Raw genomic sequence first — 22,771 nt, forward strand, 5'->3', positions numbered from 1 at the left:
GGGCAAAGATCAACTGTGAAAAGTACAAGAGTAGGGTAAGCGAAAAGATTTCCAGACCTGCTATCGGAAGGAGAACCAAAAAAAAAAAAGAAAGATAAACCAGAGAAATGCGATAAGAAGTGGGTTAAACAAAAACACTTTTGTACTTCATGATGGAAGGATCTGATTTACCTTTGGTGAGTCAGCAACTAATCTTTTGCAAATCGCTTCCACTTCAATATACAGTATAATATGTACTTTTCATATGCTTTATTTGAATTCCCTTTTTTTCATGCTCTACGTGAAGACTAGTCGTTCGGAGCTGATTGAGTTTGAAGGCATCTCTATGGTTCACTTCTTCACTGACAACTGGGAGAACATTCAGAACTTTCAAGCAAGACCAGACGACATTTTAATCACCACTTATCCCAAAGCAGGTGTGTGGGCTTTGCTAAAAGGAAGGGGGGTTACACCTCAGTTACTTGGTTGGTCCTTAGTTAAGCATGTCTGTTCTATAGCTGTCAGCCAAGGCAGAAGAGAGAAGACCACGTTGAGTGATAATATTGTCTGCAAAGAAAGTTGGACTGTTGAGGAGCCCAAAAAGCTTGGTCAGGATGTTTCACAGCATGCAAATTACGCGACCGCTTAGGCCCCCAACGGCACCAGAGGGCCCCCAAGAGCACCAACATATCATAATAAAAAATACATATTTTAAAAATAACATCAAATGATTTTAATGATTAAACTATATGGTATTACAGTGGGGAAAAATATTTAGTCAGTCACCAATTGTGCAAGTTTTCCTACTTAAAGAGATGAGAGAGGCCTGTAATTGACATCATAGGTAGACCTCAACTATGAGAGACAAAATGAGAAAAGAAATTCAGAAAATCACATTGTCTGATTTTTAAAGAATTTATTTGTAAATAATTGTGGAAAATAAGTATTTGGTCAATATCAAAAGTTCATTTCAATACTTTATATATCCTTTGTCTTTGATCATTGTCATGCTGAAAGACCCAGCCACGTTTCATCTTCAATGCCCTTGCTGATGGAAGGAGGTTTGCACTCAAAATCTCACAATACATGGCCCCATTCATTCTCTCATGTACACGGACCAGTCGTCCTAGTCCCTTTGCAGAGAAACAGCCGCATGTTGCCACCCCCATGCTTCACAGTTGGTATGGTGTTCTTTGGATGCAAATCAGCTTTCACTCTCCTTTTGTACCAAACAGTTCTACTTTGGTTTCATGTGACCATAAGACATTCTCCCAATACTCTTCCGGAACATCCAAATGCTCTCTAGCAAACTTCAGACGCGCCCGGATATGTACTGGCTTAAGCAGGGGAACATGTCTGGCACTGCAAGATCCCCTGGCGAGTCCCTGGCGGCGTAGTGTGTAACTGAAGGTAGCCTTTGTAACGTTGGTCCCAGCTTTCTGCAGGTCATTCACTAGGTCCCCCTGTGTGGTTCTGGGATTTTTGCTCACAGTTCTTGTGATCATTTTGACCCCACGGGCTGAGATCTTGCGTGGAGCCTCTGATCGAGTGAGATTAGCAGTGGTCTTGTAGGTCTCCCATTTTCTGATTATTGCTCCAACAGTAGATTTCTTCACACCAAGCTGCTTAAGCTGCTTGCCTATTGCAGATTCAGTCTTCCCAGCCTGGTGCAGGTCTACAATTTTGTTTCTGGTGTCCTTCGACAGCTCTTTGGTCTTCACCATAGTGGAGTTTGGAGTGTGACTGTTTGAGGTTGTGGGCAGGTGTCTTTTATACTGTTAACGACTTCAAACAGGTGCCATTAATACAGGTAATGAGTGGAGGACAGAGAAGCCTCTTAAAGAAGAAGTTACAGTTACACCATTATTTGCAAATAAATTCTTTAAAAATCAGACAATATGATTTTCAGAATTATTTTTCTCATTTTGTCTCTCATAGTTGAGGTCTACCTATGATGTCAATTACAGGCCTCTCTCATTTTTTTTAAGTGGGAGAACTTGCACAATTGGTGACTGACTAAATATTTTTTTCCCCACTGTACATAAGTAAAAGCCATTTTATATTTATTTAATTTCATAGCACACCAATACTAGGTTCAATCAATTTCTGCTGTTGGCTGCTGCCACAATTGCAGGACAGTGGAGGGCCTGTGGAGTTGTTGGAGTTGTGTGGCCCAGTGTAATATCTTTTCATGGGGCCCAAAATCCCTGGCAGCGCCCCAGACTCTTAGTATCTTAGCATTAGACCACTGACTGACCACTGACTAAATATAATGCTAAATATAATGTTCGTCTCCAACAGGGACTACTTGGGTGTCCTACATTTTGGACCTGCTCTACTTTGGCAATGCAGCGCCGGAGCGTCAGACCTCCCAACCCATCTACATACGGGTACCGTTCCTTGAGGCAACCCTCCCGGATATTCCTTCAGGTCGGTGGTCTCACAGAGTCATAGCACTTCCAAATATTCCCCCAAAAAGTAAAAAATTGCTGGTAGACCCCAATATTTCCAATACAAACAGAAATGCAATAGAGGTGTTCTTGTGCTTAACTAGGGGTGGAGCTGGCAGACAAGTTGCCCACTACTCCACGCCTCATCAAAACCCACCTTCCTGTACAGCTGGTGCCCAAGTCCTTCTGGGAACAAAACTGCAGGGTACAGTATGTGAGGCTTCTTCCCTATATGTTCTTGGATGTTGTTCCCAATGTGAACAACTCAGTGAGGTACCTCCAATAATAGTCCTAATTACCATAATTACTATGATGTCTTTACTGTGGAAAAGGAACATGGAATGTTCCCTTTCATAAGTCTTGTGGTTGTTGTGTAACAAGCCCTAATTCTGTTTTACAATAACTTCAAAGTTCATAAATAACAAAGTTAATTTGCCAAGAGAGCTTAAACTGAACTCTGAGCAGGTCCTACATTACCAAAACAAATGACCAGGCCTTAAAAAGTAACAGTAAGAGTAAAGAGTAACAATTTTATGTCGTATACCATATATGCTATATATAAAGGGTATGGACGTGGCGTGACAGACTGCAGACATTCCCACTGAGTGGCAAAAAGGCAGACAGAGTGGCAGCACTATTTTTTTTTTCAACACAAGACAGGAAAGAGTTGTTGTGCGATTGACTGTACAAACAAATTCAGCAGGAATTCAGTGCCAGCCTCTTACAGACTGCTGGAAGCTCAGAAAAAGAGAAACAAATGGAGGTTGCAATTCTGGAACCCATGCACTGAAACTTATGGGAGCTCACTGTGTGGTGAAGTAACATGTTAATTGCAAATTTAGCAACATGCTAAGTTCGAAAACAAGGTAAAGCAAGCAAACCCAAATGAACCAGTGTACTAAATGTGCCTGAAAACACTTTCAAGACCATTCACAACTTTTTGCTTTCAGCTATTCAGAGGTTTCATATTTGATTTGAGCCTTACTTTGCTGGACGTTCCTGGTCTCTGTCTCTGTTTCGAGCACATGGTTCTTTGGTAATTGGGTTGGATTGTTGCCTTTGGAGTCCAACTGCCTTTAATTTGAGCAGGCAATGTTGTTTCTTTGCCGGTTTTGCCATTTTTAAATTAATAATTAATGCAGCCATGTTTTTTCCACTTAGTGTCAGTGAATACCCTCCATAGGTTAGCAGTATTATTTATCATATTTCTCTGCAGGTCATCTATGTAGCTCGTAATGCCAAAGACAACGCTGTGTCTTTTTTTCACTTTGACCGGATGAACTTGACAGCACCGGATCCGCAAGACTGGAACACTTATCTACAGAGGTTCAAGGATGGAAAGAGTGAGTGTGATGTAAATTGACCAGTGGTAAAGTAATTTATGGATATTAATTAAATTAATTATGTTAAATTAATTAAATTAATTGCTAATATGCAATGTGATATCTATCTGTATGTATCGGTTACCTATTAGCCGTGTTTGGTCCTTGGTATGATCATGTGTGCGGATACTGGGAGAAGAAGCAGACCTACTCAAACATTCACTACATGTTCTTTGAGGACATGGTGGAGGTAGGGAAAGTACAGTAAAAAAAAACATTTGTTAGCTTTGTCTTACACTCGCATGGCTAATAAAATGGCATTAGGATGACCATAAGGTGATCATTAGTCCAGCTGTACTATAGACTAGTTATACCATGCATAGCCATGGTTTTATTTGATGGTAATTCTTGTGGATCTCTGATTTTGTGGACCTTGAGTATTTCTTTCCTGCTTGTCTAGGACACGGGGCGTGAGGTGGAGCGTTTGTGCTCCTTCCTTGGTTTATCTACACCAACAGAAGAAAGGGAGAGAATTACAAAGGGCGTTCACTTCGACACCATGAAGCTGAACAAGATGACCAACTACTCTACAGTCCCAGCCATGGACTTTAAAGTGTCCCCATTTATGCGCAAAGGTTAATATGCTTTCAGTCTCTTGATCTTATGATAGCCTAGCGCTGTACCACTAGAGCCCTAGTGGGCCCTGGTGGTACTGCTAGGAGGTCATTCATTGTCTTTATCTTAAATAAAGACGTAAGAACAGGTAAAGACTTGCAAATTTTGCATGGTTCTCATACAAATAAAAACTATGACAAATTTAAGAATTGTAGATTTCTGTAGATTTACTACCTGTCCAATTGTTGAGATCGACTGTTAGCTGAATGCTAAATTAGAATTATAACTGGGAATAAATGCAGCTTTAATCAACTTGTTATAACCTCAGTGTCAATTTTGTAGTCCAATGATTGGACTACAACTGAAGAGCTCAGTCTGATGACCGCTCTCTATTATGTTTATATGTTTTGATATTGTGATATGACCTGCTGTGGTTTAACGAATGGAACTATGGCATCATTGCTCTCATGCAAAAAACGTATACCTCAAAAATCATTTTGAAGCATTTCATTTGGTCCATTCAACGTGCAAGATTTTACACAATGTAAATCAAATCATGTCAAAACTGAGAAAAACAGCAGATTTTATTTGCATGAAATATGTCAACAGATTTCAGCAAATTGAGCAAAAAGGCGGTGGCGTGTTTGACTGCCTCATTATTCTTTCACATCTAGATTATTTGATTTAAACTTTTAACAACCATTTTTTCAGAACTGATTTTTCCCATGTTGATTATGATTGTTCATATATATTTTATGTTTATGTATATTTGAGTTTCACAATATTATGTTTTGCAATAGTATAAACAGCAGTACTGCGCAATTCTCAACAACGTAGTATCCATTTTTATTTGAAAGACTTAAATATTCATTTGATTTAATTAACATAAGGAGATTTGTGGCAGACAGTGATTCATTTTGTGTTGCATTTACACTCAGACAGCTGGATAGCAGTGTTGTACTCTCAGATCTTCAGTCTTCAGATCCCGCTGTTCTGATTAGATAAAAAGTAAATTTTTCTTTTACTTAGATTTTCTGCATATGATGTTGTGTTTCTCATACTATGACAGTTTTCCTAAACCGATATATATCATATTGGCAGGTTCTTCCAAATACACAACCTTATTTGTTGCATTAATTTCAGATTTGTAGCCCCAAAGACAGTAGCAACATTAGTAGTAACAAATACTAAGTCATATACTGCCACAGAGTGCGAGGTCAGAAAAGAAATGCAATGCTTGAGAAACTGGTCCTTTCAACTGCATAATGCGCTCTATATTTGTTTCTGAAGGTAAAGTCGGGGACTGGAAGAATCACTTCACTGTGGCTCAGAACGAGCAGTTTGACGAACACTACAAACAGAAGATGAAGAACACCACCCTCCAGTTCCGAACAGAGCTTTAAGGCATCATGAGTCCTCCATATCGTACTTTACAGCATACGTTGTTCAAGCACACTGTTTTGTCAGCATGTGTTGGTCTTTCTCTCACGCACAGCATTCAGTCCGACAGCTTTTCTCCCACGCACCTGCAAGCACAAACACGCAAACCTTCATTCTAAGAATACCATAGTAGTGGAACGAGGTCACATGAGTTTATCTAATGCACATAAACTATCACACAGTTGGGTAGAATTACTCAGACTGAAAACCAACTTTGTGCAGAATCCTTTAAAGGTAGTCACAAAAGAAAAATTTACACACAAACCCATCTACTCTAAGATTGCTATATGCAAACAAGTCAAGCAATACAGTAGTGTTTACATAAAATATACATAACGATTGATTAAAATGAAAAAAAAACTTATCATATTTGGCTACTAGTCCTAAATAGGTAGATATAAAACTAGTAGCCACAATAAGACAATAAGAATGTATTGTTTCAAAAGTATGAAACAATACAGCACAATAAGAAGATGTATACGGATAGCACAGTGGAAGAAAACTATAGAAAAGCTAAAGTAAAAGTAAAGTAAAAGTTCTAAGCTGCTTTTTAAAATGTTAAGATGCTTAATGGAAACAGTATTTTTTAAAACTATACAATCTTAAAGGATTGGGCACCCCTGTCAAAGTACATGACCTACTATGTGAAAATAACGTAACACTTAATATCATAAGTTGCATCACTTTCAACGGCACATAAAATACAACGCTACAGAATGCCACAAAATCTGGCAAACTAAATAGCTACTAAATAACTAAATAACAATAGTATCATCTTTAGGATTAATAACTGAATCATTAACTTAATGTTTTAAGAAGTTAATACATAATTACTGTTCATTTGCATATTGTAATATGTTACATTCAAAAGGGAAACCTATAATTGGTATGCAGAATGGTTATGTAATTTTGTTTTTTGTTTGTTTTTATTGTTGTTAATAATAGCAAATAAGTTGAAATTGTGCTCTAAAATATTTAAATTTCCTGTAGAATTTTTTGGTTTGTTTGTTTGTTTGGGATTTCTGTTTTGTTTTGTTTTGAATAGTTTTTGCCTGAGACCAACGCCTTACCACTTGGCCACCATGCTGGGTTGGCCTGCTATGTAGTGCCATGACTCCATATCTAGAAAGGTCTACTGACAATTCTTTGCTGTTTCCATTAATAAAATCCTTGCTAAATGCTCAGTTAGAACTTTTAGCAAATGGTGGCATGCCCTTTGATTTAGTACACAAAAACCTTTGTAATCTTGTTATGGGCATCTTGCAACACGTGGCAGAATGTGTCTAAAACTAAATTCCTTGTTTGTGATTCTCTGAAGTTGCAAAGAAATAGTCTAAAAGGTAGGACAATGGTGAAAAATTAATGGTTACCATTGTTTTAAGTTGCAAAGAAGCAGTCAATCAGGTTATAATGTGGAGATGCAGGATTTAAATTTGATAGGCCTGAAAGCACAGGGCAAATGTACCTTTTTGTTTGTTTCTATGTTTGTACTCAAAATTAAAATGCCAAAATGATTGATTGCAGAGCATGGTTTAAGTTAACTCAACTAAGTTGATTAAAATGTTTTCCTAACTCACATTTTTACTTCTGCATCTCATTTGATCAACAGTACACTTTAAGTTGAGCCTCCAAAACATGAATACATATTTTAAAGCTATTATAAAGAATGGGAATCCAAGCAGTATCTACATAACAGTATGCACGTATCTGTATGTCCAAGAAAGGACGGAAAGTGTTTTATGTAGTGTTATTTTACAGCTCTAAAGTGGCCCTACAACCAAACAGCTGCTTATCAAGTTTGAGGAAATAATAAGTTCAAATCCTCAGCGATACATTGCCAAAAGCCTCCCAACCTGGGGACAACTGGGGAAGATCTAACCTACAGATGGCAGAGACAAACTATGTGAGCAATTTCATCTGAAGTTTATTTACTAATGTTTTAGAGTTGGCTCAGTAAGTATTGTTGTTCATGCAAATCCTTACATTCTTCTTCTTGGTAGACAAAGTCATCCTGTAGGAACTGAAGAGTGGGTTGAGACAGTCTGCAATGCCTCTACAGAGGGACTGAGAAAGAAAACAGCAGAAAGTCTGCAGTTGTAGGAAACCACTCCCACAAAAAGATCAAATGATCAACTGTGGACAGAAAGCAGGAAATCCTAAACAGACTAGGAATACCACAAACCTCTAGAGAGTCTAACAGTGCATTGTAAAGTTGCATAATAGGCAACCGAATGACCGGCGTAACCTTAGCAGAACAATAAAAGGTTCTTTTCATTGGGCCATAACATGAAGTGACATATTACTCTCACATATCGTTGCCCTATATGAATATGAAGTCATTATCTTTATTGTAGTGTTTTGCATTGATTTTTTATATGTTTTTCAGAACATAGAAGATATTGCACTACATGTTTCCAAGCCAGAACTCAAGAGCCCTCCAAAGGAAAAGGCTTGTGTGAACATTTGAGATACTTTTTACTCGATCCACCCAACCAGTTTTTCTGGTATGTGCCATGGCATCTCATGACAACCAATTGGCTAAGCAGTGCTTGTAATGTTGGGTTATCTAAAAGCTAAAATAACTTCAAGAACAATAGGCACGACAAATTGCCCTGAAAATAACCCCCTTGGTGTCCTTTTGTGAGGCTAGGAGAATTCTTAGAAGGCAGAAATCACACCAGCAGGGTTTGTGCATGCACATTCAGGAGGGGTGGAAGTGGCCCATGGAGGGGCGGGACACAACACATCTGTGACTGCAGCGATTGCAGGGAAAAAAATACAAAAGGGGAGAAAGATCAGCTATGGGATGTGTAAGAGCAGTGCAGGAATAAAGAGCTCCAGGCTTACAAGTTATTGAGACAGAAGTGAAGAAGGAAAAAGCTTCATCATGGAAGAATTTAATATACCTCTGGTAAGTCACCTGTGAATCTTTCCTTCTACTTTGTTAATAAACTTTTTAGAAGTTCTTATTTGCAGATATTGAGAGCTATAAAGGGTGTGAGGGTATATAGTCAATCAGACTAAAGACAAGTCAAGCAATTGCAAAAAAACTGAAATAATTAGTGATAGAATTCATTTTTGCCCAAAATACTCTCTTAAAACTGAAGATGCTTAAAAAGGTTCTTTGAGGGAAGCCATAGAAGAACCATTTGTGGTTCTATAAAGAATCATGTACAGTATAGAGATGTGAGTGTGACTGTGAATACTCTTTAAACTGATATAGTATCTTTGCATCAAGTGAAGGTTCTTTAGACCTTAAAAAAGTGGTTCTTCTATGTCATCAGAACCAACTGAAGCTCCTTTATTTTGTGTAAATGTTCAAGATATACATTCTACATTCTCTCTTATGTTCTTGATGCAGGTTGATAACATTTCAGTTTACACCTGCAATTCTTTAGACCTAAAAATTACTCCTTGAAAAAAAAAACACAATAGTATCAACAGTGATTCCTATTTGTCAGTGATTTTTAATGAAAATAAAGTTGACACCAGGAGAATTTGACCATAGTTGTAACTCCTTAAAAAAGCTATGACACGCTGGCAGGCCAAAAGTGTTATTACAAACTTCTATTCTACCAAGGAATAGCACCACCAGGCTGTACAGAAGTCCCCGTAGTTACTGATTAATACACCATAGTGTGTAATAAGCCTTGTTGCATTAAGAGGTTAATAGAGGGAGACATTTAAATATTACCTGATGATATGAATGCCTCTGCTGACAGCACACTTGCATTAATTGCATTTGACTGACGCTATTATCCAGAGCGTCTTACGGCCGAATCATGTCACACTAGTAGGTAAATGTAGAGTTGGGACCCTTACCAAGGATTCCTGTTGGTGTAGCATGGTGTGCTTGCCCGGCTGGGGGATCACACACTAGGCTGCGACAAGGAAGGTGTTATCATCTACACTACACCGACCACTGCACCTATATAAGCCATATTTGGTGCCACAGAGTGAATCTGGAATGCAGAGCGATACTTAATAAATTGCTGAATGTTTATCATATATCCAACACTTGAGGCTTGTGCCACAAAATAGATAACGCCTAGGCCAATACTAGAAATGTATAGTGGGTGGATTTAATGCAATCACTTAAATCTATGTACTATGGGCTGGCATACTGGGGACTGGCTGTTTGGTCGTGCGTCTCCTATACAGAAATGTATATATGGCAATTTACAGATTTCAAATAAATTACATGTGTTAGAATATATTAAATTCCCTTATATCCAATGTCATTGCCGTTATGCAAAAATCTCCATGTTTTTACCCAGTGTGAAGCTGGCAGTTGGCATAATGTCAAAATTCCATGATGAATGAGCTAATAGAAATGCTTCCAAAAGGATTAAAAGTTGAAAGTTAAAAAGGCAATTCACTATTCAAGGCAAATCACTTCTGTAAAGTTGCAGTTTGTAGATACAAGGCTTTTGTGTGACAGCAGATAGATTTGTGTGTATTGTTAGAAATCCGGCATACAGGAGACAGATTCAGGATTTAGATTTAGCGTTGGAGTTTATTTACATGCAGACAGAAAATCATACACGGGCACAGCTTAGTTGATCACGGTCAGTCTAGTCTAGTCCAACCATGTCTAGTCTAAACCAATCCAGTCTGAACCAATCTAGTCTGATCGATTCCAGTCTGAACTAATCCATTCTAGTCTAATCCAGTCTAAAACAGAATCCAGTCTAAAACAAATCCAGTCTAAAACAAATCCAGTCTGGTTAGGGATATTTAGAGAGAACCTTATATACTTTGGGAACTGTGGGAGGGGAGATGATGATGAAGAGGAGTTTAAGGAGGGGTAGGGATGAAGGTGAGGGCACTTGGAGTATCAACAGTAGGGGGTGATAGTTATCACTTTAAAGAAGGGTAGGAGGTAGGTGAAGTTGAGGGGGGTTGATGGTCATCACACATCAAAGGTCATCGGTATGACCACTTGGTTGTTGTCACCTTTGGAGGGTTATTTGAATTACCATATACAAAGAGAGAGAGAGTGACCACTTTAGGCCGGCAGACGAAGGGCAACAAAAGGTGAGACAAAGGATTAAGATAACCATTTGATAACAAGTTGAAACCACATGAAAGTGGTTTTTCTCTCAATTCCCCCTTTGATTCTCCCTCATGGAGAATCACAAAACAATATTAAGACTACTAAGTACAAAACAATAGTACAATAAGAAGTCGAAAACAAAAACAAACAAAAAAACAAAATAAAAGGCAATAACTATACAAAAACAGGGCAGTGCCTATTTCTATATTATTATGCTAAAGAATGTCATATTGAAGTTGTCCATGGCTGCAACTTCCTGTAAAATACCATAGAGAGTCTGTGAGCAGTCACAGTGTGTGTCCAAGTTATGTTTGTGAACATCAGCCGATGGTAGATCATCCACGTTTGCACAGTGGTCAGTTGGTTCTTCGAGTCTGAAGCTTGGGTGCAATGTGTCAAAAACTATTCTTGCCATTCTCAATGAACAGGAACACAGAAGTAACATTGCGCAGTAAACTGTTCATTGTTGTTAAGAATTTTTTTTAAGCATTAGTTTACCTGCTCATCCATACTATCTGTCCCTCAAAGGAGGCTGCTATTGTAATGCATAGTGTGTTGAAAGTCTTCACCAAAGGGTTGGCCCCTATGGCATAAAAACCATAGTTCTTCCCTGAGGCTCTGTGCATTACCCACCTCTTCTCTTTACTGACCCTATTATTTAGCTCTGATGAGCAGATACAACCTTACAGTAGAAAACATTTCACTGCTGAATCAGTGATTAGCAGAACCTGAAGTGGGCCACCCCATCAAGGTTTTAAGGACTGTTCGTCATTTTTCCTCACCAAGATCCGTTGACCATCCAGCAAGTAGCACAGTATTAGCCAACTAATCTTGTTAGCTTTATGAACTTGGCATCCCTCCAGAAGTGTGAAAACTTCTGCTACACTAGTGTGACCAGGTAGTGTGATGCTAGTCTCACATCATCTGGAGAACTTTTCACACCATTGTTTAGTCATATCTATTATCAGTAATTACACAGATCAGTGATTCACTCTAGTGTTCACTCTAAATGTACAATAGGCCCATGTTGCCCAGGGTTATCTTTAAGCAGATCGTATAGTGGTTTTTAAAATATTTAGCAAAACTGACAAGGCCTAAGAAAGCTTGGCAATTAGTGCTCTGTGCTTGGCAGTGCCATTGTGATAACTGCAGCTTCTCTAGAAGGCACAATTCCTCTAGAACCCTGGATAACAAACTGTCCTGAATATGTACACCAGCACAAGACAACTGAACTGCATCAGGACTGACCTTGTGTTCCTTGCTTACATAAAAAACAGTAAAAAAAAAAAATCAATAAGTGCATTTATGCATTTGACATGCATTTTCCCATTCACACTACTGGGGTGTCATTAACATGCTACAGTAAGTATGGTGAGTTCAATTCTGTGGACCGTTTAGTTTAAACCACAGCAGGAGGAACTGTTGATGTCTCTATGACTCCCTGTATTGCATTGAATATCAGAAACAACTGCTCTGTGACTCCCTGCAAGGTCCTTAACGTCAAAGACAATTGCTCTTGTGAAATCCCTGCTGGGCTTCCCTGTGAATACCCCCCAGAAGAATTTCCCACTAGGTTGTCTCTCAACCTTGCACCCATATTGTGGCTATCTGCCCGCTTTTTGCAACATACTCTAGAAAAGTGACCAATTTGATGACAGTAATGACACTGTTTCCTCTGATTAGAGAACCCCTTGCTTGCGTCTGAGTTAGAGCTAGTCTCTGTGAGGACATGGATTGATGCTGGAACATGGCATGGTTCTAGATCAATGTCCAATCGATCAAGTTCATTCTTAAGGTCATTCCACTTAGTTTGCCGCCAATTTGGAACAGCAGTCACCAGAGCTTGTTTTAGATCTGTCCGTAGTGACTCAACCAGCTGTCCAAAATGGGGACCATCAGTTGTACGGTCAATGTTATCACCATTGTATTGATGAATACCTGAATGACGCAAAAAGACTCAAACCTCTCACATAAGTCTGCTGCAGACTCTCCCTTTCTTTGTCTACATTTGGTTATCTGTCTCCACTCAGTTGTTTTATGGCATTGACAGCTTGACAGGTTCTGGCCATTGTTACCCATAGCATTCAACACCTTTTTAGCAAGCTGTCTACTGTCTGCAACGTTAAGTACCTTGCTTGCTATAGCTACAGCATCATTGGGGTGCAGAGAGTAGAGATTCCTTTTCTTATGCATGAGGTCAATGAAATCAAGCCCCATTTTCCTTGGATGATTAAACTCCTTGGACAACGTGTCCAAAGTATCTGCATCTAAAGGAACATGACCAATTTCTACTCTGGTTTCAGTACCTCTGCATTTTGCATGACTAAGTACCTCAGAAGATACAATGGTTACAGGTCTTATCTGAACTCGCCTTGCACTAGCATGTTCAGAACCCTCGTCAGAAGACGAAGATGAAGAATGAAGAATGAAGATGAAGAATGATGAATGTCTCATTGCCTTTGTCGTTTATAGATAATTCAGGATACAGCCTTACTGTTACTTGAGAATCTCCATCCTCTGTGTAACATGGCTGACCTGCTGGAGGGGCAACAGAAGGACACTGGCACCTTGATTTAGTTTTACAACTAGCATGCTGCTGTTCAACTTCTGTCAGGTTTTGCTGAAGTGTCTTACATGTTCTTTTGGCATTTATGGTAGCTGTTTTATGCCGTCTGCATTCACTAATTAGTTCTAAGATCTTTCCCTGAGCTTCCTTTAACTCATCTTCCATAGACTTTAACTTGCATTTCCAATATTGCTTAATTACAAAAAGACACTTCTTCACTGAGTCATGCTTAAGGCCATAACCTAAAGCTACCTTACACTCAGCAAAAGTCCATTCTCTATCAGCAGAGAAACCTTTGGATGAAAAGTACTGAGTTATCTTTTGCTCATTAATATGTTTCTTCACTATGCCATTGATTACCTTTTCAAAATCAGAATCAGTCCACTGAGGCATTTCAGTCCCTCCCTTAACTAAGGTGCTGCTTTTATAGTTAAGAGGCTTCCATGAGTCTTTACCAAGATTCTGAGTATGTTGGCCTTTTCTGGACATGGTGAGGAAAAAGGAGAACAAAACCAAGTTTTCTTCTTATTAACTAAACTACAGAAGAACAAAAACACAACTCAGTATGTTAGTATGTTACACAGTATGTTAACATTCGTTTATGACATATATACCAACATATCAGAAATTGTCCATTTATAAAAACATATATTTCAGCTGTATATCATATATTTGAACATGTATGTGTAACACATATATTTAACAATATATGACAGAAGATTCTCGTGGTCACACAACAAAACATATCTCCAAGGAGAAGGAGAAATTCTTAATACATTTGAATGGAAAATAATTATGAACATATTGAACATATTTTAAAGGGCCACTGCCAGATTCACATCAAAAATGTTACGTCAAAAAGGGAAAAACAATTTTTTTTTGTAAAACAGTATGTATTACATACATGTAGCACATAAATGTTGAATAGATAAAAAATAAAATGTTATATGTTTACTACATATGTGTACATAAATGCATTTACCTACCAGTGAAAAAAAATTATTTGCATTGTAGTTTTTTAGTTTTCTCCATGGTTTGAACCCTGTAACCTGTGTAAATTTTAAAAAATGCCTCTCTGACTCCGATTGAAAATGCCTCCAATTCTGGATGAATAGACCACCAGAAAGTATCTAAATTACTTGGTATAAACTCTTAATTACATTGACATCCATTGAAAATCATTTTTGCCTTTTACTGTAAAGTCATCATTTTGGAGATACATGTTTTTCATTGGACAGCGATGATACGTACAGTATATGTACATATATTGTGAAATATATACCTGAAACTGTAGTGTTTACAGGTCCAAATCTGTGTGTGACCAGTTCAAAACACATGATGGAACTGTGGAACAATTGGACTGATGAGCAAAACCAGTGATTTTAGACTTTACTAATAGACTGTTTTTTTTTTCTCCAAAATACAACACATATGAAGGACTTCAGTCGACCAGAGCTGTTTGATTTTGAAGGCATCCCTATGGTTCATTATTTCACTGATAACTGGAAGAACATTCAGAACTTCCAGGCAAGACCAGATGACATCCTTATAGCCACTTATCCCAAAGCAGGTAAGTGTGCTCCATCAAATCATTTGACAGTAATGTTAACATGGTCAATGTGACGGCACTGATCCTGCATGCTGAACCACTGATTCTGCAGATTTGGATGATAAACTGATATGGTTGGAGACAGAGAGATAGAGATTAAGCCTAGTCTTGGACTGCACTTCTACACTTCTACTTTGGATGCTTAAATGGTTCTTAGCCCATCTTTTTTTCACCCTATTCTGAGCTCTACTACTACTTCTCAACCCTTCACCTAATAGTTGTCCAGGAATCCTTTTTTTACAATTATGCACATGCAAAATTTTTAGGTAATCACACAGCGGGAAAAATAAGTATTGAACAAGTCACCAGATGTTGGTAACAATCCATTCAGTCCACACATGCAAGACATCAAACCATAGATCTCCATTGATTAAGTTAATTGATTAAAAATGGATGCGTAATAGTGAGAAGTGATACATGAAAAAAGTATTGAACACATGAAGAAAGAGAGTTGCATAAAATCAATGGAAAGTCATGACAGCAGCTGAAATCTAGTAATTAGAAAGCAATCCCACCTCTTAGTACAAATTAATATCAGCTGCTTCAACTGATGGCCTATAAAAAAGGTGTCTCATTACCATGGTACCACATTTGAAACATCTCACGATGGATAAAACCAGTGAATTCTCTCAAGACCTTCGCAACCTTATTGTTGCAAAACATACTGATTGGCATTGGTTACAGAAGAATATCTAAATTTCTAAAGGGTTCCACTGAGCACTATTGGGGCCATATTCCGGAAGTGTGAAGAACATCATTTAACCAAAAATAAAGGCGCTTTGCGTATGTGGATTGAATGGGTTGTTACTGACATCTGGTAAGAACTTGTCAAAAGCAACTTTTTTTGTTTAATACTTATTTCCCCCACCACACTTAAAAAAGAGAGGATTCCAGTTCTTCCAGTTGCACTCAATACGTATTTGACTTTTTGCACTTGGTGCCTCATGTCAAAGCAGAACACAACTGTGGCGAGCACAGATCCCAATCTGTGTATGACTGGTTGACCAAATGTGATGGAACACTGGGACACTCTGGTTGACAAGCAACATCACCAGATCTCAATCCCAGTTTTTAGCTTGAAACTGATTTGGAATAGACTCTAGCTGATATGTGTATCCCAATCCCAAGACAAAATAAACTAAAATGGACAAGAACTCAATCTCAAGTGACTACCTGCCAGGACTGACAGGACAAGGCATTTATAAGCATGTATTAGTGAAGATATGATGCATGCATCTTTGTTTCCTAACAGGCACCACCTGGGTATCCTACATTCTGGACCTGCTCTACTTTGGCAATACTGCACCAGAACGTCAGACTACTCTACCCATCTACTTGCGAGTACCATTCATTGAGGCGACCTTTCCTGGGCTGCCTTCTGGTCCGTGCCTTCAGATCCCACAGTTAATGCAGCACAAAATAGGAGTGAACACACTGGCATGATCCAGTTGTGATGCTTGCCATGTCACTTATTGTTGCTCATCTTCATAGACAGGTCAAACAATGGACATGATACAAACACTGACACATTTCATTGATAACCTTTTTGTCCTTTACCAGGGGTGGATTTGGCAGACAAGTTACCCACTACTCCACGCCTCATCAAGACTCATCTTCCCTTTCAGTTGGTGCCCAAGTCCTTCTGGGAGCAGAACTGCAGGGTACAGTATGTGGGGATTCTTCTCAATGTGTTCTTGGATGTTATTCCCAACACTGGTTCATGGACTTGTGTTTAACTCATGATGTCTCTACTATGGTTTACATTAGTTCTTCTTCCAGTATTGATCAAAAAGACATGCTTTCTCTGTTTATACTACAATCTTAACCATTACAGAGGACAGACTAGTCTCAGTTCTACAGTTTGAGCAACATCACACCCTCTCCAGGGTCTTACAAATAGGATATATTCACCTTTCTCACTTATTCAGTGTCATTGATAATCTTTCTCTACATCCCTCCAGGTCGTCTATGTAGCTCGCAATGCCAAAGACAACGCTGTGTCTTATTTTCACTTTGACCGGATGAACATGGGCGAGCCTGAGCCGGGAGACTGGAACACTTTTCTGCAAAACTTCATGGATGGAAAGAGTGAGTATGAGTACGCAGGGTAGGCTTTAGTGATATCAATATGAATACTATTACAAAAAATCATCATCTTTCATATCACTTAGGGGGATTCGGTCCGTGGTATGATCATGTGTGCGGATACTGGGAGAAGAAGCAGACGTACTCCAATATTCATTACATGTTCTTTGAGGACATGGTGGAGGTAGAGAACATGCCGTAATTCACAGCCCTAACTGGTATTTACAACCAGCTGATCAAAAAAGTAATGTTTTAGAATTTCTGTAGGCCTCAAATCTGTATGCTAATTTCCTTTTCCTGCCTGTCTAGGACACGGGGCGTGAGGTGGAGCGTTTGTGCTCCTTCCTTGGTTTGTCTACACCTATAGAAGAACGAGAGAGAATTACAAAAGGCACTCACTTCGACACCATGAAGCTAAACAAGATGACCAACTACTCTACAGTCCCAGTCATGGACTTTAAAGTGTCCCCATTTATGCGCAAAGGTTAATATGCTATCAGTCTCTCGACCTTATGATAGTTTAGAGCTGTACCACTAGAGCCCTAGTGGGCCCTGGTGGTACTGCTAGGAGGTCATTCGTTGTCTTTTTTTACCACAGAATTTCAAAAATCACACGTTTAGGCTGAGCCAGCTATGTTTACATTTTTTGTGCAAGTCCAAAGTAAAGCATTTATTATGATGAATAAATGGACAGAAACAGAAAACCCTTTAGTGGTCAGTTGCTTAGGCTGCAAGTTGCAAATGTTTGGGAATCTCAGGTCTAAAGGTCATCGGTTCTGGTCCTGCATTGTTTCATGATAAACACAAATAAATATGATTAAAATATTACTTAAAATTGATTGACCCCGTGGTCAAGATGTTCTTGTTTAACTAATTATTGGTGAAGTATGAGGAGTGTTGTACTGGGACACAGACAGAATTTAGAGGGGTACAGCCTAATAATGTTACTAGTGAATAATAATATAATAATAATATAATAATAATAATAATAATAATATGTTGTTGTTAAGAAAAATGTTAGTAATAATATTTCTAGTCTTTATTACATTATATTAGAATATCTCTTGTAAAATCAGCTGCGTAATATTTCTCCAGGTAAAGTCGGAGACTGGAAGAACCACTTCACTGTGGCTCAGAACGAGCAGTTTGACGAACACTACAAACAGAAGATGAAGAACACCACCCTCCAGTTCCGAACAGAGCTTTAAGGCATCGCCGAATCTCCATATTGTAATATGTATCCAGTTTACTGATGAGAACTTGATCATGTAGTCTAAAGAAAATTGAGAGATTTTGAGAGAGAACTCAGTTTCTCTTTTTTTTCAAATACAATGAATTGTTTAGTACGTCTGTATATTTAAAATGAACCTTTTTAGTATTCCAAAAGCTTGTGCATCAGTGTCATAAATTAGTCAAGTAAATTAGTATAAAAATATTTGCCGATGATGGTTGTTAACGACATAAGCTCAATTATTTCTGCCATTGTATAGTGTGATAATATCTATACATATGTAATATATAATTGATTTATTTGTACAAAAAAAATAATAAAATAATTTTAAAAAAATCCTAAAGATCCATTAAGTCATAGTTTTTGACTTGTTGCTTCTTGGGGTATTTCTGTGTGGACGCTGGTTTGTATTTGCTTGTAATGCAAATTCTGTTAATATTTTGTTGTCTAAAAAAGGACCAGGTAGCAGAAAATCACATTGTTGCTGTCTTTTTTAGTTGTCTGCATCTTTTAAGTACAGCAGATGCTCTTTATTGTTTGAAGATTTCCTGATAAATGGACTAAAAGAAATGATCACATCACATTTACTAACATTATAAGGACATTTTTGCTCTCTCTTAGAGAAGTTGCAATTTTGGAGATATGTTTTTTCTTGGACATCGATGCTACAAAGCAGGGCTGCCAACTTTTACAATTTCCTTGCTGTGAGATTCAGGTTGATCCAGCCCTGAATGGGGGAGCTATTAGGATTTTGGATTTAGGTTGATTAGGTTTTTGATAGTATTTTTAAAGTATTACAACAGCATTACTGCAAAATGTGGAACTGTATATAAGGAAGCACGCTCTTTTAACACCATGTTGGTTTAAGTAGCCTAACTTTAGTCGTGATTAGTTTTGATTTTACAGTCATTTTATTTAAGAGCTGTATGATTATTGATGGTGTTTAGTTTACTGATGAAGTTCTCAGCCATGGTTAGCAAGAGTTAGCTAGCGCACTCTACCTTCTCTCCTTCAGAAGGCCCAGGGTGTGTTTAATCAGTGAAATCTGGAGTGGCAGCAGTAGGAAACTTTATCAGTGGTCAAATTCACCCGGAGGTTATTTTGGAGGGAAGCAAAGGTCATTAAATATCTGTGGGAAATGGCAGAAAGTGTGGCTGTGAGAGTGGGAGATTAGAGCTAATAGTGTGCAAACTGCACACTACACTGCTCTCTGCACAGATTACACTTAAAGGGACGATCCCACCCATTACACCCATGGCTTAGGAGTTTGAATGGAAGTAATGAAATACTGTTGGAATGTCTACGTATACTCTGAGGCAGTGTTGTAAGCCAAAAATAATGGAAAGAGAGCCAGTGGGGAGTGGTCAAGCATACAGGAAGCAGGCAAATGATCTGTGAAACATGGAGGCAAAACAGTGAGTCAAACCACTTATGCCTTTAAGAGCCTTCTGTTATTGGGTGAACATTCTGTTAGCAATTCAATACCCTGCTCTGTGACTGCTGGTTTACTGGCCATAGGTCAGGACACGTTGCTCTTCTCCAAAACAACAGTGCAGCTATGTTTAGAACTCATTTCTGAAGCTGTTGCATTAAAAATGAGGTTAGACATGTTCTGACTGTGTTCTGAGTTGTTACTTATATTTGGAGAATGGACACAGTCTGAGATATTGGGTGTATGGTTGGTGATATGGAGTAGCAGTTCTGGCTTAAGTAACGTGACATCTTCCAGTGAAGAAGCATTTAGTCGTTCCAGCAATTTCTGCCCCAGATGGAGCTGCCTTGTCCAGAGCTCTTTGACTTCCATGGTGTCTCTATGACTCATTACTTCACAGACAACTAGGAAAATGTCCAGAACTTCAAAGCTTCTCGTTGCCACTGACCCTAAAGCAGGTACTGTACCTTAATCTGTGATACAGAATCCAGTAAATTCTAGATATAACAGTTTGGTAATGGTGTCCAATAGTCAGTAAGGCTTTTCCTAATAGGTTATCACAGTGTAAAGCAGGGGTGGGCAATGAAGGCTGATCTCCAGCATAACTCCAGCACACTATAATAGATGTAATAGTGTTTTTCAGCAGGGCTGGTGGGCTCTGAATAAAGAAACCTGTTGACCTAAGATTGGATTCCTTCTGATCCTTATTTTGATCACTTGCTTACGAATATCAAACCTGATTTGAAATATCTCTCTCTCGCTTTCTCTCTCAGGTACCACCTGGGTTTCCTTCATCCTCAACCTGCTGTATTTTCTTCAGACACTTCCTGACCACGAGGTCACTGTCCCAATCTATGACAGAGTGGCATTTTTGGAGCTGTTCCTCCAAAAAAACATGTTTGTGAGTGATCAGCTGATCATCTGTACTGTACTGGATTAGCCAGTACAAGTGCAGGACTTGGGATATAGTAGTCACTAGTCCGTAAGTACAGATCCATCCAGGTGACCCTGGACAGTGGTCCTGCTGTTAATGTTACATCACTGCTTTTTAAGAGATTCACTTGAAAATAACTAGACACATTGGAAAGATAAGTCATAAGCTAAAACCAAAATTGAAGAAATTTTATTGGTTAATTTTTACACATGGTATATTAATATGAATTATTGCTTTATCTCACACAGGAACAGAAATGGCAGATATGCTAACTACCTCTCCTCATCTCTCGCATCATCAAAACTCATCTGCAATATACTAATATTCACTGTGTTGTTCTGTTAGTGGTGTTTGGCTCCTGGTATGAGCATGTGTGTGGATGGTGGGAGAAGAAACAGGCGTACTCCAAAATGCATTACATGTTCTCTGAGGATCTGGTAGAGGTGAGACTTCCATTTCATTATGAGGTTTTAGATGAGGTGTTTAGATTACAAACTAATTTAGGGGCAATAGGACGAACCAGCCAATCAATTTGGCACAACCAGAAAATGAACGTTACAGACTTTGTTTATATCTCTCATTATGTCTCGTCAATAAAAATCAATCAAATCAAATTTTATTTGTCATATACATAGTAATACACAGTATAACTTGCAGTGAAATGCTTTTTTGACAGTCTGCCCACATCAAAGCTGTTAAATAAAGATCTAAATTTAAACTTAAACTAAACCTTAACTTAATGAAATAAAGTGCAAAAATGCAAAAAAAAAAAATAAAATAAATAAAAGTTACATTTAAGTTAAATTAAGTTAAAAAATATAATATAAAATATGAAAATATAGAAATATAGAAATATAAGAAGCAAAAATATATACAGATGGAATAAGAGGTTCTACAAAGGTTTCTATACAGAAGCATAACAACTTAAAGAATCATTTGGATATTTAAATAGTTCTTTGCCTAGGTAAAGAAAAGGAAAAATTATTCCATATAGCCCAAAAAGGGTTCCACTACTGTTATGGGTCAAAGAACCTTTGTTTAGTATTATATAGGATTCTTTTTGCTGAGAAAGTAAGACCAGAATAGTGGAATAATACCATCTCTCAATACATTGTGTGTTGCTCCTTCAGGACATTGGACATGAGTTAAAGCGCCTCTTCTCCTTCCTCGGAGAGGAGAAAATCAAAGGAGACGTTCAGTTCGGAGGACTAACCTTTCTGATGAGACAGGTTTTGACTTCAGTGTCTCTCAGCTCCTGCGGAAAGGTAAAGTTAAGACTTGCATTGAGATTTATAAAATGATTAGTGTATTTGGCCTTTTTTCCGGTCCTGCCTACAATACAATGACGTTTCAGGTAAAGTCGGAGACTGGAAGAACCACTTCACTGTGGCACAGAACGAGCAGTTTGACGAACACTACAGATGATGATGAACACCACCCTCCAGTTCCAACAGAGATTTAAGGCATTATGAGTCCTGTAAATTATATCCTACTTCCTACCGGCCCAGGACATTATACCTCCCAGCTTGTCTGTGATAACTCTGGATGCTATTGAAGAAAAAAAGAACAATTTGGAAGTAGGCAATCTTATTATTATTATCATGTTCTAATTTAATTCTGAAGATTCAGACACTGCTGTTATCAGCTTTTTTCTCCATGTGTTCTGTGTGTGACTTGCTAGATGCAACATGAAGAGGACTTCCTCATTTGCATAAAGTTGAACTCTGCAAAACGTTTTTAACCTACAGTGAGACTGCGTTTGACAAAATGCAACTCGTCTTCATTGAAATAAGTGGGATGTAGCGACATATACTGGACCCATACTGCTGGTTAAAGGCATGGTAAATGTAAAGTTTTCAAAAACACTGTTATGCATTTTTTATGCATTAGTTTTTGCTGTACGTTTTTGCTGCCTGTTTTAGTAAAATACCATAATAATGCAGAATGTGGTGAGAAGGGCACATACTAAGCATGATAATAGCCACAATAACAATATAACCCTTTAAAAAAAGTAAACCATTAATTAAAAATGACATGGTCACGCATATAAGT

At 38.3% G+C, this 22,771-nt stretch overlaps 2 protein-coding genes and 1 pseudogene across 2 annotated transcripts; all 3 read left to right on the top strand.

The window, feature by feature from the left end:
* The first annotated feature begins 152 nt into the window (after window positions 1-152).
* Window positions 153-5,769, top strand: LOC140556931 (cytosolic sulfotransferase 3-like). The gene is made up of 8 exons (XM_072681039.1): window positions 153-176; window positions 287-416; window positions 2,281-2,409; window positions 2,534-2,634; window positions 3,646-3,772; window positions 3,904-4,001; window positions 4,212-4,386; window positions 5,657-5,769. Exons 1-8 carry the CDS (start codon window positions 153-155, stop codon window positions 5,767-5,769), a joined length of 897 nt encoding a protein of 298 aa, XP_072537140.1.
* A 2,850-nt stretch (window positions 5,770-8,619) lies between these two features.
* On the top strand, window positions 8,620-18,649 carry LOC140557623 (cytosolic sulfotransferase 3-like). Its single transcript, XM_072682238.1, has 8 exons — window positions 8,620-8,717; window positions 14,866-14,998; window positions 16,290-16,418; window positions 16,598-16,698; window positions 16,999-17,125; window positions 17,209-17,306; window positions 17,432-17,606; window positions 18,218-18,649. The coding sequence occupies exons 1-8, from the start codon at window positions 8,694-8,696 to the stop codon at window positions 18,328-18,330; spliced, it is 900 nt and encodes a 299-aa protein (XP_072538339.1). The 5' UTR covers window positions 8,620-8,693; the 3' UTR covers window positions 18,331-18,649.
* A 1,472-nt stretch (window positions 18,650-20,121) lies between these two features.
* On the top strand, window positions 20,122-22,144 carry LOC140557626 (cytosolic sulfotransferase 1-like; annotated as a pseudogene).
* The last annotated feature ends 627 nt before the right edge of the window (window positions 22,145-22,771 follow it).

The sequence above is a fragment of the Salminus brasiliensis genome, chromosome 6 (genome assembly GCF_030463535.1).
Source record: "Salminus brasiliensis chromosome 6, fSalBra1.hap2, whole genome shotgun sequence".
Lineage (NCBI taxonomy): Eukaryota > Metazoa > Chordata > Actinopteri > Characiformes > Bryconidae > Salminus > Salminus brasiliensis.

Coding starts and splice junctions, on each gene's coding strand:
- LOC140556931 (XM_072681039.1), top strand. CDS start 153: ATGGAAGGATCTGATTTACCTTTG. Junction 2,410..2,533: donor CCTCCCGGATATTCCTTCAG/GTCGGTGGTCTC, acceptor GTGCTTAACTAG/GGGTGGAGCTGGCAGACAAG. Junction 4,387..5,656: donor GTCCCCATTTATGCGCAAAG/GTTAATATGCTT, acceptor TTGTTTCTGAAG/GTAAAGTCGGGGACTGGAAG.
- LOC140557623 (XM_072682238.1), top strand. CDS start 8,694: ATGGAAGAATTTAATATACCTCTG. Junction 8,718..14,865: donor AAGAATTTAATATACCTCTG/GTAAGTCACCTG, acceptor ACACATATGAAG/GACTTCAGTCGACCAGAGCT. Junction 16,419..16,597: donor CTTTCCTGGGCTGCCTTCTG/GTCCGTGCCTTC, acceptor GTCCTTTACCAG/GGGTGGATTTGGCAGACAAG.